Source organism: Chrysochloris asiatica, unplaced genomic scaffold (assembly GCF_000296735.1).
Source record: "Chrysochloris asiatica unplaced genomic scaffold, ChrAsi1.0 scaffold00203, whole genome shotgun sequence".
Taxonomy (NCBI): Eukaryota; Metazoa; Chordata; class Mammalia; order Afrosoricida; family Chrysochloridae; genus Chrysochloris; species Chrysochloris asiatica.
Window position 1 is genome coordinate 4,652,785 of NW_006408721.1, and position 18,739 is coordinate 4,671,523.

General features: G+C 43.6%; 1 protein-coding gene across 4 annotated transcripts in view; it reads right to left on the reverse strand.

Annotated features, from left to right (window-relative positions):
• Positions 1–16,973: 16,973 nt before the first annotated feature.
• The window catches only part of CACNA1E (calcium channel, voltage-dependent, R type, alpha 1E subunit), a 456,151-nt gene continuing 454,385 nt past the window's right edge, over positions 16,974–18,739 (reverse strand). For 2 of the 4 annotated variants that reach the window (XM_006872554.1, XM_006872553.1), the window contains one exon: positions 16,988–17,640. In XM_006872554.1, the coding sequence (XP_006872616.1) occupies positions 17,098–17,640 (543 nt within the window). In that variant the 3' untranslated portion in view covers positions 16,988–17,097. Of the gene's footprint in view, positions 17,641–18,739 lie in introns of all 4 variants that reach the window. The other 2 variants (XM_006872551.1, XM_006872552.1) reach the window with 2 other exon arrangements.

Sequence of the window (18,739 nt, forward strand, 5' to 3'; positions counted from 1 at the left end):
AAAGTCACCAGCTCTCCCAAGCATTTGTGCCCACCCAAGATGGGGTATTTTTTTAAATATAGAGAGATCATAGTTTATTAGTGGCTACCAAGGGTTGGAGAAAGAAATAAAAAGGAGATTACTGCTAAAGAGCTCTGGTGGCATAGTGGGTTACGACCTGGGCTGCTAACTGCAAAGTCAGCAGTTCGAATCTACCAGGCCCTCCACAGGAGAAAGATGATGCTTTCTGCACCTTTAAAGCTATACAGCCTCAGACACCCTATACAGAGTTGCTGAATCAGAACCGACTCCAAGGCACATAACCACCACCACTACTGTTATGGAGAATTGAATTTTGGTTTATGGTGATGGAAAAATAGCATTGATTAAGGGAGCTATTGCACAGCTGATTAATGTAATTTAGATCATAAAGTGTACAGCTGTAAAATTTAAATTGCAAAATGGTGTGTGATAGGTATATTTATAACAACGACAGGAAAAAGAGCAACGGCTGAGGTTGTTTATGTACAACAAAACCCCTCATAGGATTCAGTTTCTTGGTTTGGAGGTTTAGGGTCATGGTTTCCCGAGGCACCAGATAATTGGCCTAATCCTGTGTTTAGCACTTCTCTTGTACCTCCTAGCTCATTCGTAGTGCCTGGGGTCTTAAAGCCTCCAAGCAGACACATCTAAGGTACAATTGGTCTCTATTCACCTGGAGCTACAAAAAAAGTAGAGTCAGGAATTGGAGGGGCCAGTTGCCTCCATGAACAACTGCCTCCTTTGCTGTGAGCCCAGAAGAACTAGATGGTGACCACCTACCATTACTAAAAAGTTTTAAAAACTGTTTTAATGTGAATTATGTGATAATTTACATGGGATAACATTAGCTTTACATGCATCCTGTTGTATATCGTTACATTGCCATGGTTACAATCCCCTTCACGCATCATCAACCAACCAAATGGTACACCCTCCCTGCAAGTCTGCCTTCTGGTCGTCAGTACACAGTCCCTCTCCCTTTCTGGGTCTAGAGAGTTCCTAGCCGCTCCATCTCTCCACGTCATCGTCTCTGCCTCCAAAATGGGTTATTTTTAATCAAATGTAAGAAGCAAGGAATTTTTTCAAACTTCACTGAGGGATACTCACAGTTGTGGTTTACTTGTGAAGACTCTTCCTCCCCAGTATCAAAAAGCCAAAGCAAAGCACTACATTTACAGAGCGAAAGAAGTCATTAAGAAAGAAAAGACCACTCCCAACTACCTGGAAAATACGACAGGAAAGCAATCTGATAGGTCTGGGCCAGAATAGAATGAAGGAGTCTCAGCTGAAGAAATTTGGTCCTCTAAATGAGAACTTCAAATAGAACTGATTATGGGTTGTTGTTTTTTTTTACTTTGGCAACGAACTTTTTTCTCCTGAGATAAATATTTGAAGTGTATTTTCTTTGTACTTCAAATGTGCTCTTGAAAGTTATTTGTTCATCAGTTTGTTCTAAACTAAATCCTATTTTTAAATACATAAAAGGACACTGGTTTTGCTTTAATGAAATAAAGAATGTATTGATGATATAAACCATGGTTCTATACTTTATCTCAATCATTGGTTATGATTTTGAAAGAGGATTTTTTATAAGAAAACAACAACAACAACAACACTGATCTGATTTCTCATCTTTGTCTCATCCTATGAGAAATGTTCTAAATAAGCTGAATATGTGATTGGCAGAACTACATTCACCACCAAGGGAAGCTTAAAAGTTATTCCACATAGGATCCTTAGGGTCTTTTGGGGCTGCTGAGGACTGGAAAATTTGCTAGTGCTGGCCAAACCCATTGCCTTCTACAGGTGGGCACTGAATCTGTGGAGCTGCTGTCACTCAAAGGAAGCATATTATTTGCTGTACAGGACCAGGCAATGTTTTGTTCCATTGTGCATGGGTCACTGTGTGTTGAGGGCTGCTAACAACAACCACCACCACCATCTGTGGTAGGCTGAATAATACACCTCCTAGATGTCCATGTCCTCATCCTCAGAACTTAAAATATTACCTTCTATGGCAAATGGAACTTTACAGATGTGATGAAGTTAAGCATCTTGAGATGGGGAGATTATCGTGGATTATCAGTGTGGCCGATAAACTCATGGTATTTATTATATGAAGGCTGGGCCTAGAGGAGAGGCACTGTAATGGTTATTGTTAGGTGCCATCAAGTCAGTACCAACTCATAGCGATCCTATGCACAACAGAACAAAACACTGCCCAGTCCTGGGCCAACCTCACAAATGTTGCCATGTTTGAGCCCATTGATGCTGCCACTTTGCCAATCCATCTCACTGGGGGTCTTTGTCTTTCTCTCTGACCCTCCACCTTACCAAACATGGTATCGTTTTCTAGCAACTGGTCCCTCCTGACAATATATCCGAAGTATGAGAGACAAAGTTTGGCCATCCTGGCCTCCAAGGAACACTCTGGTTGCACTTTTTCCAACACAGATCTGTTGGTCCTTTTGGCAGCCCCTGGCACTTTCAATATTCTCCTCCAACACCATAACTCAAAGGCATTAATTCTTCTACAGTCTTCCTTATTCACTGTTCAACTTTCACATGCATATGAGGTCATTGAAAACACCATGGCTTGGGTCAGGCACACCTTAGTCCTCAAGCTGACACCTTTTCTCTTCAACACATTAAAAAGGTCTTGTGCAGCAGATTTGCCTAATGCAATACGTCGTTTGTTTTCTTGACTGCTGTTTCCATGAGTGTTGATGGTTGATCCAAGAAGAGTGTGATATTAGAAGTAGAGAATTGAGTGATGTGCACTGAAGATTGAGGAAAAGGCCACAAACCAAGAAATAGAGGGTGCAACTAGAACTGAAAAGGGCAAGACAATGAATTTTTCCCATGGAGGCTCTGAGAGGAAGCAGCCCTGCCAATAGCTTGACTTTAAAACCAAACCCAACCCATTGCCATCGGGTTGATTCTAACTCATAACAACCATACAGGAGAGAGTACAGCCACTCCATCAGGTTTCTAAGGGAGATATTTATTTACAGGGCAATCAGACTGTCACATTGCTCTCTAGTAAGTGACTGGTGGGTTTCAATCAATGACCTTTTGTTTAGCAGTTGAATGCTTTATTCACTATGCTACTGGAGCTCCTACATCTTGCTTTTAACCCAGTGAAATTGATTTTGGACTTCTGTCCTCACTAACAGTAAGATAATAAAATTATGTGCATTAAGGCATCCAAACCAGAAGAACCCAAGAGTGCATTCCTATACAGAGTTTCTGAGACGATATGTCTTTATGGGAGCAGACAGTCATCTTTCTTCGGTGGAGTGGATGGTGAGTTTGAACCACTGACCTTATGGTTAGCAGTCCAACACCTAACCCAAAGTACAACCAGGGCTCCTTAATAAGCCAACAAGTGGTGGTAATTTGTTACAGTTTTTGTTAAGTGCTTTTGAGTCATTTCTGACCCATAGCGACCCTGTGTAGGTTTCTGAAGAGCAGCTGGTGAGTTTGAATCAATGACCGTGATCAAACTGATCTTGTGATCCAGTGATTATTCTACAACACCACACCTGGACTCCTGTGTTGCTACAGTAACTATAGGAAAAAATACTAACTTATCAGTTTCCTATGTCAGCATAATACACCCAGTAATCATCACATCCTGTTTATTCCTCCCCTAAACTGATTTCTCAACCACTCTGACCACTTACTTCCATCTTGATGGTCACTATCCCAACCCAGATAACTTTGCCACGTGCCCTACAAGGACCTCCTCAACGCTCACCCCTCTCCAGATTTCTCCCACTGGAGTCCCATTCTCCTCATTTCAGTCAGGCTGCTTGCTTTGTTTTGCTTTTGCAAATCAGGTCCTGTCAGTCTCTCCTTCAGTAGCCTCAGTGGCTGCTAGCTGCCTGAGGACAAAGCTGCCTAATGGACAAACAGAGTAGCCAGATAAAGGACTCATTAGTGTGCCTCCCAGAGCCTCCTGGGATACTGATCCCTGTTCAGTTCTGCAGCACTGAACTCCAGGATATTCTGTGTTAGGCTTGGAGGACTGAGGGTAACAAATGAGAACTGTGTTCTAGCTGGAGGGTTCTGTTCCATCCAGTCCTGTCCCTACACTGTACATGGTGCATTTTCAAGATTGATATGGTACACCCACCATGTACAACCCAACAGGTTGGCTGTTCAAGTCCACTCAGAGATACCTCTGAAGATTTACTTCCAAAAACCTAGCCATTGAAAACTGTATGGACCCAGTTCTTCTCTGACAGATACTAAGTCTCCATGAGTCAGAATTGCTGGCAGTTGGTACTGCTTTTCCCTAATCTCTCCTGGAATTGTTACAGGGGTTCTAACCAGGCTCTGGGGCAAGGCTGTGAACCTTTGAGATTTTGCTTGTGCCTTTTTCAAGGGGAAGGGTCCATAGCTTTCATTAGAGTCTCAATGGAATCTTCGGGACATGTTAGCAAAGGGCCTCCTGAGATGTTTCTCTGTTTTGAAAAATGGTGCTCAACTTCCTCAGTTTTGGGTAGTATGACTCTTCTATATCATAGAATCTTTTAAATACCACCAAATGGAGATGACAATATTTTTTATTTTTATAAGCACACGTATGGTTTTCACCCAAGAGACAGAGGACAGAGGCTGAAAACAATTTAAGGAATGGGAGCCCTCTCCTTGGATGAACTCAAGTGATTGACTTTAGTCACATGTTTTTGCCTGAGTATTTGTTTGGCAATTCCCCGCAAGGGGTTGTACATAGTATTTATGTCCAGAGCTTATGCATTAGAAATGAATAGCTTTTATCAACCAGAAGGATCTTTGGTAGCGTAGTGGTTACGAGTTGGGCTGCTAACCTCAAGGTCAGCAGTTCAAAAACTACCAGCCATTCCACAGGAGAAAGATGAGGCTTTCTGCTCCAGTAAGAATTTACAGCCTTGGAAACACTATACTGGGTCACTATGAGTCTGAACCAACTCCACAGCACATAACCACTACCACCAGCAAGCTTCAAAAAGTTCCTAGAAAAATGGAATGAAAAGATAATGAAAATTTCCCACAAGCTTTTTGAAGCCCCTTCATACTTGATATTTCAAATTGCTTGGTACTGCTATGTTTATATGTGTACAGAATTTCTAATGTTGCCATTAACTTTATTGCTACTTTTACAATTACTGTCTCCCACTAATGTTTCTCCCATTTTGCTATTAAATGAATATGGAAATTAGAAGTGGAGAATAAGCAAATTAGGGCTTGTTTCTGAGACAAAAGTGGAGGCATTATTTAAAAATAGATATATAATAATGATTTGCTTGCTTTTTAAAGCTAATTTATTCCCTTTCCCTTAGAAACCTGTCTGAGGATCAAATTGTCCTCTGTGATTCATTAACAGAAAGGGAACACCCACTCAGCAGACGTTTCTGGTTAGAATGTAGCCCTGAAGGGCTCAGACCCTCAGGTTTGGTGGACTACATACTTTGGCAAACGCACTTGTGTGTCAGCTGCTGCTGACATTTAGGTTATATCTGACAGTGAATACTATGGGACAGGTACTGGCTGCTCTCTTGACATGCATTAACCTGCTCACTCCACACAGCAGCACTGGAGATACACACTAGGGTTATTCCCATTTTAAAGATGAAGACAGTGAGTCTTAGAGGTTAAGTGGTTGCTCAAGGTCTCAGATGTGATGAATGGTGGTACAGAGATTTGAACTCTGATGCTGACACTTGCATTTTGAACCAATATTCTTTTCCTTCCTTTTGTGGCCTCTGATGCTTACATGTTCCAGGGCAATATGCACCTCGGACTGGTCGCAGTATTCTGTGTTTAAACATTTAAGAAATTGGAATCTTGGTCTTAGTTGGTTATTTTCCTAACTAACTAATAAAGGAATGTGGTATACAAGTAATACATACAAGTATGTATTATCGAGAGGCAAAATTTAGGTTTAGGGACATCTTGTATACAGGTGATCAAGTAATGCTCAAAAACATAACACAGAAACACCTGGAGAGATGGTCCAAACAGAGTCTACTTTTCTTTATGTCTTATCGGTATTCTTAGCCTGTGAAACAATGTGGACCAGAGCTCTAGATTATAAAGAAACCACAGACTCTTCACTTCATATAAACTTCGTACAAACCCACCATTGCCCAAACAAATCAGTCATCTCATAAAAGTATTAAAATAAGGGAAATTTGGGTCAAATTATTTCTAACTCCAGTGGTGAATTAGAGGCACGGTAAAGAAATGATTAGAAAATAATACAAAATCTAAGTGTTGGGTAGGATCTTAAAAGATACCCAATCAATTCAGCCTTACAGGCCCTAGGTTATCCTTAACAGATGGTCACCCACATTTTTGGATGGCTTTGATCATAAAGAGAATCTTGCCTAAAAAATATGTATCTTAAGGCTTGAAAAATCTTTCCTTAAACTGAAAAAAAGCAGGCACTTCTCATAGAATTCTTTATTTAATTGACAGCCATTAACATTTAAATGGGCTTCTGGTGTGGCACTGTAAATCCGCACTGGACTGAGAACCACAGGGTTGCCAGTTAAAACCTATCAGCTGTTTCTTGGTCACTATAAGTTAGAACCGACACAATGCTGCTTAACAATAACTATTAAATAATGAATCCAAAAGTAGAGTTAGAAGAGGAGGCTATGTCCCAGTGACAATGAAACAGAAAGTTGTTCTGTGGATGGAGAATCAAATGAACGAACCATCTCGTCTGAGGCCTGTCTTTCCTTTTATTAAGGAAGTTACTGTGTTTAAGAAATCCTTATTATTGATGGTGTTAGGTGCCATCGAATCAGTTCCGACTCACAGTGACCCTCTATAGGGTTTGTGAGGAATAGCTGGTGACTTTGAACCACCAACTTTGTGGTTCAAACAGACCTTGCAGTTCAGTGCATAATCTTGCAGCGCCACAAAAGGACTCCAAAAGAAGTCCTTGTTATTGTTGTTAGGAGCCGTCAAGTGGGTTCTGACCTATAATGACCCTATATAGGATTTAAAGGAGCTAAAGGTGAGCTTGAACCTCTGACCTTGCAGTCCAGCACATTCACACATGGCCACTAACCAAAAGGCTAGTAATTCAAGTTCACCCAGAGACACCCCAGAAGAAAGACCTGACCATCTAATTCCAAAATATCAGCCATTGAAAAACCAACAAAGCACAGTTCCACCATGAAATGCATAGGATTACCAGTTGTTCTGATGTCAAGTTGGTTCCGACCCATAACAACACTGTATGGGTTTTCAGAGGAGCAGCTGGTGAGCTTGAACCACCAACCTTGCAGTTCAGACAGCTTTAGGAGTCTGGCGCATTAACCCACAGCGGCACAGCAGAACTCTGGGATTACCAGTTGTTGGAATCAATTCAGTTTAACTGGTATTGGATTGTGGGAGTGGCCCATAGTCCTAGTTCTTCTTTGGAGAAAAGGCTGATTAGTTACGTCACAAAGTCCTACTGTTCCATAGAGATTCTCTGCCTACCTTTTAAACTCCTCATCCAGAAATCACCTTTTTCTGATCAGAACACCTGCTCAACTTTCCCTTGGGAGTCCATTTTTCTGGAGCCTATTTTCCATTTCTCCAGGGCAAAGGGCTTTTAAACTTAAGGTAATACCTTCTAGGACTAGGTTGTCCTCGGTACTTGGAGAAACTATAGATGTCTTTAGAGTTTGCTAGGCTGAGCAGGCCTCCGCCAACTGCACCGCAGACCCTGCTGCCCACTCAGCCCATGATCCTAAAGACTCGGCTCCTGAGACCACCCATTTTAGTAGAAGCAACTTTCAAAAACAAAAAATCAGTCGAGTGGGGGAGCAGGCAAAGAAACAAATCAAGTGACAGGAACCAGGCCAGTTAATTCTTTACAACAAGGTTTTATTTACGTATTCTTTTCTTTGACCCACCCCCAAAAAACATTAAAGTTGTTCATCTTTCTTTTATTTGTAATGGTTTTCCTTTTGGATCCAGACGAGCATTTATATTACAAGATATCCACCTAGTCAACATGCAGCGCTGAACTCTGGTTGCAGGAGAGATGCACCAATACTCTGTACGGGCCAGCATGGACTGCCATTCAAACACCATTACTAAGCAGTGAATGCTTCCAGTAAGACCATGTCTCATGAACCTTGCTTGACTCACTGAGTTAAACAGCCTGAGGCAGAGCATCCAATTTCCCTCTGAGCCTATCTAACATACTCATTCCCTAAGAACAAACAGAAGCGGGAATGGCCTGATCTTGGGTTCCAAAGGACCGAGGGCAGAAACTGGATGCCTTGTAGTCCACGTCCTTGCAATGCTTCCCTCTGAGGTTAGAACAGATGCACCTTGCAGAGTTTGAAATCTACTCCTGATAAAGGCCCATTCTCCTCTCTAAGCTCTTACACCACTCGGAAGGTCAGTGCAATCTCTCCACTATTGCCGCTGCTATACTGAGCAGTTGCTGACTTCATAAAGTTGTCTTCGGGCTGCTAGGAAGCTTTTCCTCCACCTCCTCCTTTTTCTCCAGCTCCCAGGCCTGGTTAATTGTTGAGTCCTCTAAGACCTTTAAATCCTTCTGTGAGTTTAACAGAAAGAACCTCTCTGAATCCAGTACCATGCTAAGGAGTTTATTCCATGAGCTAAGTCAAAAAGAGGATCCAAGATCACCCATTTCTAAGCTTGGCCTCTTCCTGGGACTAGCTGTCATTTCCCCACTTTAACCTTGCCTTTGTCCTGTGACATGTTGCCCTCCCCTCTCTCTCTCTACCCAGATTGTCCCTGCTATGAAATGCCAAGCGCACTTGGTGCATTCGAGTTTTCACTTCCATTTCTTTTTCTGGGTAAGTTCCAAATCTTGGACTCAGTTGGATGGAGTTGGGCTGCTCTCCAATGTCACCAAGAGGGAGGTCCCTCTGCAATTGAAGCACTTAGGTTGGCTTTGTATACATTTTGGCTCGTTCACAAAACACCAGGATATAAAAACAATGACTGGAGTTCGGCCTGTAAGCTAATTGTATATCCCTATTGGTAGCCATTAAAATTCAATACCTATGATTTACTAAATCTGGCAGGGGATTTGTTTGATGTTATACAATTCTGTATCAAATGTAACTAAGACCAGAACTACTGTGTACTTTAATTGGCAGTTAGATTATAGTGTTTAGCCCTCATTTCGTATTACCTTTATTTAAAAAAATTAATTAATGGCACTTTGAAATTTTGGAGTGTTTTTTTTTTTTTTCCTGCTCATCCCTATTTCTAATCTGATCATTCAAACCAGAACTGCCTATAATGATTTCTAATTGGAAGGAAACTTGCTTTGAGTGGCGGTATTGAGCAGTGCCGGCTTTCTGCTCAAAGAAATTAGATTACTCAAAAGACAATAATTCAGTCACCAAATAAGGTCAAATTCAGTGTTGGTAGTTTTGATTTAAACTGATTCAAAGTCTCATTTTCAGTTTTAGGGCCATCCTCTGAGGAAACAGAGGAGGACATACGATTACCTGGGGCAAATTCTACAATCTGGCTCCAAAATAGAAATAGCATGCTATTCTTATCTCTGACAAAATTTTATACAAAGAAAGCGAGAAAAGGTTCATTCTAACTTCCAGTGCTGGAGAAGATATCTGGCTGAAAATCCTGATTTGATTGAGGCTAGCTGATCTATGCTAAAGAGTCCACAAAGAACAGACATAAGCTCTGAGTATGAAAATCCAACTTCCTGGATTTTAACATAAAGTCGAGATTATTTTAAATTAGCTAACAAGAAAAGTAAGGGAAATGGAAAGACTTAAGTATAAATTTAAGCAGATCATTGACTTAGGTTCCACACAATTTCTTTTTTTTTAAAAAAATGCAAATGCTTATAGCAATGCCAAAAACGTCAGAGGTATCGGTTTGTATAGACATAATGTTTTATATTATACATTATTTTTATTATGAACGTTTGACACACCCAAGAACTAGCCGAGTTTTACTATTTCAACTTTCTTAGCAAGGGAAAGGAAGTAGAGATGCAAGGGCCCTTGATGAAGGCATGGTGAGTACAAAAGCCTAGAATTCCTTATTTTTGACTCTCAGTATTTTTCTTTTTCCCTATGACTACATTATATTTTAATTTTACTTTATAAAATGTTTTACCATCAAGACTTAAATTTTGTATTTTACTGGTCAAAGAAAAAAATGTCTGTGTCTATCACTGTCTTAGCTTTCACTTAAGTTTTCAAACAGTGTTTTCTTAATCTAGATTATATTTTAAGTCCCCATAGAGAGAAGAGACAGAGACATGAGAGACAGAGAGCGTTAAAGAGAAAGGAGACAACGTGATCAGAAAGGGAAGACACAGGTGGTATTCTATCCTCAGATTTTTCACTCACGAATTATATCATTACATTCGACTGAAATTAATTCTTAAAGAGAAGCTGATTCAGAAACAACGCATAGCATAAGTTTATCTTTCTTTGCTGTCCAAGATCAGATCTGTTACAAAAACACACAAGGCAACCAACCAATCAACCTAGCCCAAACACATAAATACCCACACCTGTTTATATCTGATCTACTGAGCTCTTTCATACTCCCAGAAATAAATATTCAAACCTGAACAACGTATTTATACCATAGCATGGCTTATTATAAACTATCAATTTTTTGCATTTAGAAGGTCAAAATACTAAGCCCCTTACTTACAACATAATGTGTGAGCGTAGATGGAGGCAAGACTGCAAAACTAGGAGGGCAGATGAGGAGACCCAACCTCATTAGTCATTTGATGAGACTCTGCTGTGAGTCCCATTCATTCTTCCCAGTAAACTAGTTTTAGTTTCATTAAAAGAAGCTTTCTTGGCTACCTTTAGTCATTACCTCTCATACTAGAAAAACCATTTGCAAATACCTTTTCCAGTCTGAGAGTCTAATACATACATATATGTATATATAGTGTTGAGATGAGGAAGGGAAAACTCTGCTGAATAGATTGAAACAATCTGTGAAGCTGTTCTCTTTGGCTTGGTGTGACCTCTGTGGGATGATGAAGCCTCAGAGGGTCAAAGCAGAAAGTATTCAAGTGCAGGAAAAGTTGGCACCAGAAAACAAAGATAACTGTATCTCTTCCCCCTCCACTTCCATTCCTAGTCCTTTGTCCCTGACAAATGTTACATCTGTGTACTGTGACTGGCTGACACAAACTTCAGTCTGAGAGTCCTCTCACCACTACCAGTGGAGAACTACATGCTGCTGCTCCCTTTGGAGTGGACCTTTAGGGTAGACTGGGTGGTCCAGACAGAAGGAAAACCAAACCAAACCAAACTGAAGCTTCTGGTATAGATTGTTGTTGTTAAGTGCCATATAATCGGTTCTGATCCATAGCGACCCTGTATATGGTTTCCAAGGAGCAGCTGGAAAACTTGAACTAGTGACACTGTGGCTCAAGCAAACTTTTCTGTTCAGTACATTAACTCACAGTGCCAGACAGTGCTTACTAATTCCAGGATCTCCTCTGATCAGCTCATGAAATGGTTAGGTCACAACCTAACTTATTTTTGTTTGGCATTTGTTAAGAGTGTCAACGTGGAGATATTTCAAAGATAGACCAAATGACCTATGGAGATGCTGTCTGGAGCCAAACCTTCACACCCTGCCTGGCCATTTGAAAGGGGCCCCACTTCTCACTCTTGCCTGCATCAGAAAGTCGCCTACTGTGCCTCCTGATCAGTGTTCAATACCATGGATTCCAGGAAGGAAGACCTGACATGGTGGATGAGAGAGCAAATAGGAAAGGTCCCTGACTCCCCACCAGGCATGAACCCATCTATATCCATTCGATTATTTCCTTGGCTGACACCATGACTCTCTGTCCTCATTCTCAAGACACAACAGGTATGAACCAGGATAAACAGAAATAGCAGGGAAAGGTTCTTTAATTCACAGAAATCCCCTGCAAAGTAGGCAACTATTTGTTCACTTTCTGCTATACATTCACACTGTTTCCACACAACCAATTAACGCTGATATACTACAACCAAACTGAGTAGGTAACTCAAGAATCCCTCATTTGTCTCTGCTTCAGCCACTAGGAAAATGCTCTCTACAAAAATGAAACATCCAGAGCAGGTTTAGACATAGACAGCAATTGAAAATGGAGAGCTTTCTTAAAACAAAAAATTTTAATTATTTGTAAATTATCTAGCTATGCTAGGAGTAACCTACTTTCCCTGTTGCTGTTAAGTGCCGTTGAGTTGGTGCTGACTCATAGTAACCCTGTATAGGGTTTCAGAGGAGCAACTGGTAGGTTTGAACTACTGACCCTGTGGTTTGCAGTTTAGCATTTATCCTACAGCTCCACACCGGGAGTCCATTTTCCCTGTAGTGAACATTGATCTAGTATGTAGACATTACACACACACACACACACATGCATAACACACAGGGACACACAAAATCCCTCCTATACCTTATACCCTTTTTCATTTAACCTCACGAATATCACCTGGTGAGTTCCAACTTGTCCCTGGCTCCAGCCACTAAGAAAATGCTCTCTGTAAAAATGAAACATTCAGAGCAGGTTTAAACATGGAGAGCAATGAAAAAATTGAGATCTTTCTTCAAATAAGTACATTTCTTCAAACAAAATTAAAATTATTTTTTAAATGACCTCATGCCAGGAGAAACCTACAGTCCCTGTTGTTATTTTTAACTGCCATCGAGGTGATTCCAACGCATAACAATCCTGCATAGAGCTTCTGAGGAGCAACTGTACTTGTTAAAATGAGAACACAGACCAGCATTAGACCGTGTCATAAAGACAGTCAGGTAAGTTAATAAGTTTAGTCCTGGTGGATTTAACCATCTCAGGAGTTGGGCCAATGCTAACTAGCAGCAAAACAAGGGAACAGAGTGAAGAGGAGACTCAGTCTGACGACACAGGGGTGGGTATGCATGGTGAAGGGATATGGCTGAGTGGTGGAATATAGGGTTTTCTCTTTGTGGCCTCGGAGTCAGGCAAAGGTAAAATGCAGAACATATGTTGTTCAGTTCTGAAGAAATGTTCTCAGTGATCTTAGTACCCTATGGGGACACTAAGTGGGGAGTAGAAAGTGGAGCTCAGAATGGAAATAGATTGAAACAGATGAGGGGCACAGCCTCAAATCGGATAAGTTTGCTCATGGTTCATGTGGAGCCTGGCATTGCAGGAGGGCACCACCCTTTCATGGTACAGGTAATTCCAGGCTGTCCTTCCTTACACGGCACCTGGGCACACAGCCGCGAACTCTACCCTCATGTGTGAAGACCTGCTGGCATGCTGCCCTCATGGAGAGGGAGGGAGAGACAAAAGTCTGTCTGGACCCTTAAGTAAATTTGTTGTTAAGTGCCGTTGAGTCAGTTCCGACCCATAGTGACCCTGTACAGGGTTTACGAGGCTGTAAATCTTTACCGGAGCAGACCGCCTCATCTTTCGCCCGCGGAGCGTCTGGTAGTTTCGAACTGCTGGCCTTAAGGTTCGCAGCCCGATTCGTAACCACTACGCTACCAGAGTGTAAATTAATAGTGTCTAAACTAAACCTTGTTGTTAAGTACTGTTGAACTAATTCTGCCTCATAGCGACCCCGTATACCGGTTCTGAGGAGTGGATGGTGAGTTTGCACTGCCTACCTTGTGGTTAGCAGTTCAGACCTCCCAGTGTGGCGCTGTTGATAAGCACTATGCTGTTAAGCACAAAATCGGCAGTTCAAACCCACAAGCTGCTCCTAGAAACCCTATACAGAGTTGATATGAATTGGAACTGACTCAATGGCACTTAACAAGCATTAAGCCTCTTTAGAACATCTCCTTGCCTTAGTTTTTTCTTTCCCTTGTTTTTCTCCTTTCTCTCTTCTTCCTTCCTTCCTCTTGTCTCCCTCACTCCCTCTTTTCCTTCCTTTTCCTAGAATTAGCAAGGGAAACAAAGCATATGGCTAAAGCATCTTTTAATGGGATTTGCAAGTGTCAAATTTGATCATGCTATGTATCTCAAACACTGGAAGTAGTTGCCTTTTGCCTGGAATTTCTCAAGATGCTGGTATCATTTTTAAACCAAAGAGCAGCACGGTTTTTGGTATCTAAAGGGGCCTCTTTTCCAGGGAAAAAAGCAACAGACTTTGTTATCTAGCAAGAGATGTTCTAATTGGTTGCTGAACGGAAAATTGGGGCTAATGTTTCTTCAGAGGCAATCATGATCTGAAGAGGACGATAATGAGTTCCGAGACTTAACAAAGAATTATTTTCCAGTTTTTGTTCTTAATAAAAGGTTAAGTTGAGGCTAAGGGAAAATAAACCAGATTTCTTCATTAGGGGAAATTGAATTAAAAAAAAAAAAAAAAAAGTCCGTAAGTTCATGGGCACTAAAACAAAAACTACAAAAAAACCCCAGGCAGTCAGTCAAGTACTACATCTGCGGCACACTGCTTTTTTCGGACCTCAAATGCCTTTTCCTCCCCTCCCCCCACCCCTCTGAGTTCAACGAGTTCAGACGGGTACAGGAGGGTTTCCTGGTGCAGTAAATTTAGTGTTCATAATGTTGTTTACAGGCAAATTCCATTTCTGGTCATTGCTCTGCCAGCCTAAAGCCTCCATTTCTCCTGCTACTGTGATGGCAGTAAGGCATCTCTTCAATTCTCCCAGAACACCATGCAATAGACTGGCTGACTCAGGATGGTCGTCCTGTGGCAGGGCTGTCTCTAGAGAATGCCGCATTCATTTTTGTGCACACAAAGCAGCACTTTGGCGTGAAATGACGTTGAGCAGAAGAAACCCTAGATACAATACGAGGCCCAGCATCCTCTAACATCTTAACGTAACAAGTGCACCTGTTGGGAGCACCGCATTATATATGTCGCCACGCCCACTTTCCCAGCTAGCCCCGAGTACGTACAAGCGGAATGGGAAATGAAAACGGAGGAGGGAGGTCACGTCCCTTGCCGCTCTGACCTGGGACTACTTTGGTTTGGGGCTGACCGTGGGTCAAGAAACTCCATCAAGACCTAGGAGAGGAGGGGCCACGACAAATGATTGTGTGGCCACGAGGTTGAATTTGGCTCTCAGAGCGGATACTGCTATGCGTTATTTGTATTTCAACCAATATTAACAACAAAAAATAAACAACTTCGTAAGTTAAAAAGAGGCTTCTTTTAAGAAAATGACAGCCATGGACAACTCCTACCCAAGAGGCGGGGTCTAAGTTGGAGGAGGAGCCCGAAAATCTATCCACTGAGATATCTGGTAGGGGGTCTAGAGTCTCCTCAAAGAGGAGCCTGCCAAGTGGGCTCCATCACTGGAGAGGGAGGGCTATGCCAACACCCTTTTCCAGGGATCCCTCCACCTGCTGTGATGGTCTTGGGGGCTGGGGGGAACTTTAGGAAATATGTACTTCCAAGGATGGCGCCAGATAAACGCAAATAAAATCAAATGGATATTCTAGACGACGGGAGCACGGCTCAGTCCACAAAGGGCTCTGTTTCCCAGTGCTTCGGTGTTGGGGGATAGGAATGACATACATGGTCTGAGGCTGTTTTCTGCCCACCTCTTATTCTGGGGAGGGGTGAACCCATCCTGGCCCAGGGACATATTCAGAGCCCCTTTGGTCCTGTCTTGTCACATTGTGTGATGAGGCTCCCTCAGAGCCCAGATCTAAGCTGAGGTATATTTACTAATCCGTAAAGACAGCCTAACAAACGGACCCTCAACCACAGGTCAGAAGCAGAAGCTGCCAGGCTGCCAGCTCTCTTCTTACAGAAGGCCATTAGTAAGCTCAGGCTGAGTCTCTCACTGAAGATTCTTTGTTTTAATCTGTCTGCCTTTCCCATTTTTACAAAAGTCCCTACAGGTGATGTGGGACCCCGCCTTAGATATGTGTGCCCTGCCCTCTCGGCAGAGTGGCAGGGAAGGCAGGGCCTCAGGCACTTGGCCTTGCTCGGCTTGGCACAGCATTTGCATTGCTGCTTGGCAGAGAGGCCCCCAGCCTCCTGGACCCAAGTCTAGGTTGATATGCAGCCAGTATGCACTGCTACGGTGCAGCACGGTCACACATCTTGACTCACTTCCATTCTAGTTGACAGACTCTTACCTGAGTCTTGTAAGGGCCCCCTCAACAACCTATCCCCACTCTAGGGTTCTCCCATGACCAGTAGCTAAAGGGTTAATGCCTGGCATACACAGGGCTACAGCACTCTGGCCAAAATCCGTCCCTGCCATGCGTGTTGTTAAATGCTTTGAATATCGCTCTTGCCAGAGCTTCAGGCACCTTGGGGGCCTGGGGGGGCCCTCTTTAGCCTATTTAGTCAACACTCACAGCACTTTCTGTGTGGGTGATAGGTCTCAAAGATGGAGGACTGTCCCCACCAACACTACCTGCTCCCCACTTGTTGGACCTCTCTGTCCTCTGGTATGGGCTCTGGGCTATGGCTTTTCTCACCCAGACCAGCCCTCGCTGCTGTAGTCACAGCACCCTGGAGCTTCCACTTGGGCTCTTTTTTCCCTCCCAGGCTCCTAGCCCCGCCATTCACTACTCCTGAGCTTCGCCTGTGCTTCTCTGGGGGAAGCAAGCCACAGGGAAATGCATGAGATGCTGCTGTGGTCGCCCTGGTGGCAGTGGTGCAGACTGAGGAGTGAGAGTTGGTGAGGAGGAGATTGCTCCCCTCTGGTCTCCACTGCTCCCCAGTTATGAGCCAGAAAGTCATCTAGGCTTCTCAGGGCAAAGAGTGTAGACACAGGCTGGCTAGATCCCTCCACAGCTTTTAGAAAAGTGGGAAGGGTTTGCGCAAAGGGAAGCAAAGCCATACTCGTGTCCCTTCTCCACGGGAAGAGCCCTCCATGTTCCTGTATTTTCTTTCCCCAGCAAAGAGGCAGAACTATGGCAGTGCCCATCTTGCAGTGGGAAATAAAGCAATTTGGTGGGTTTGACTGGTTTTCCTTTTTGTCCTTCACTTCCTCTTCTCTGATAATGCATGGTGTCCTTCCATCTTCCTCCTCCCTCTTCCTCCCCCCCGGGCCCCACTGGCTTCCCAATTCGGTCTTGGTTTTCTCCGTGTGAGAGAAGAGCATGCATCGGAGGGGGGAGCAGCTCTAGCATTTGTCATCTTCTTCCGTGTCACTCAGGAGGTCACTGACAGCTCCACACATCATGCCCGGCCCTGGGCCACCACGTCTTCGCCGCCGATAGTGACCGTTGGGCATCTGCCAGCTGTGCCGCAGGGGCGGTGCAGAGCCAATGGTGTTGGAGCGACCCAGGCTGGTGGCCACAGCGGCTTCAAAGGTGAGTGTCTCCTCCTCACCACAGTCCGAGGCGTGGGAGTCTTCGTGCAGGGCCAGGTAGGGCTCAGAGATGTAGCGCTGTGGGGAGGATTGCTGGCTCTGTTTTGCGTGCGGCGAGTTGGAAGACTCGGTCAGGCAAGCATTGTTGCTCTCCAGAGCTTTGGAGGTGAGCAGAGAGCCTTCCTCGTTCACATCAGCAGGTGGAGAGAGGCTCCCAGCATGTCGCATCAGGGAGCTGTAGGAGAGCAGAGGCCGGGGCTTTGGAGGGACGGGTGGGAGCTGCCGCCGACTTCGTCTTGGTGTGCTGGTGTCAGAGATGGAAGGGATGGAGCTTTCACTTAGGGACCCGGTGCCCTGTACACAGGAGAAACATGGCATGTTAGTCTAAGCTGGTAGGATCCCTATTTAGGACTCTGTTACGGTTCCTACCCTCTCCTATGGAGGGAGAGCCCATGGAGTTTGAATTCTGAGGAAGGGAGGACTAAGCTGAAGCCCCCGTACTATAGTTCACATGCACTAAGGGAAGCAGGGATCCACAGCAGGATTGGAGGAGAATGAAGAGTCAATGTCATCCAGACCAGAACTTCTCCACCTTTCATGTATGTGTGTATCAATCTCCTGGGGAATCTTGTTAAAATGCAGAGATCTTGTTAAAATTATCCCTGGCCACTTATTCCATCCTAGGGTCTCCCCATGACCAGAATCTAAAGGGTTAGTGCAGGTCTGGAGTGAGGTTGGAGAGTCTGCATTTCCAACAAGCTCCCAGGCAATACTGATGTCATAGATATGTGTTCCAGCAAAGGTCTGGAGGCTCTGTGTATGTAACAGGTGACATGTTGAAAGAAAGACTTTAAAACTGTGAAAATGACTTAAAAAGAGACTTGCACACAAATGTTCACTGTAGCACTATTCACAATAGCCAAAGGGTGATTATCCATAACCGATGAATCAATAAACAAAATGTGGTGGATACATACAATGCAATACTATTCTTCAGTAGGAGAAAATACATGCTTTAATATATGAGGGACGTCAAAAAGTTTGTCAAAAATGTAATTAAAAGATAATGGAGGCTAGACTTACAGCAAGATGGTGGACTAGGCAGACACACTACCCAGACCCTATGACAAAGACACAAGAGACCAAATGAAACAGATACAGATGGCGTGTAAACTCTTCCTCATCAGACCAGCAAAATTCAAAGTGCCTGATAGGCAGCCACCCATGGATGGGCAAAAACTCTTCTATAACCAGCTGCTCTGCCTAGCTGCCCTCTGGGCCCAACCCCCCCACTCCAGCCCCATTATGTCCAGATCAGGCACCCTGGCTCCAGATACCCTCTAGACTGGCAGGAACTCTATCGAGGACTGGGTGTCCTACCCCTTCTCTGCCCTCTCGCACTCTAATATCACCTTGGCTGGCAGAGGATGCTGACCTGCCCCCTGCCCCCCCC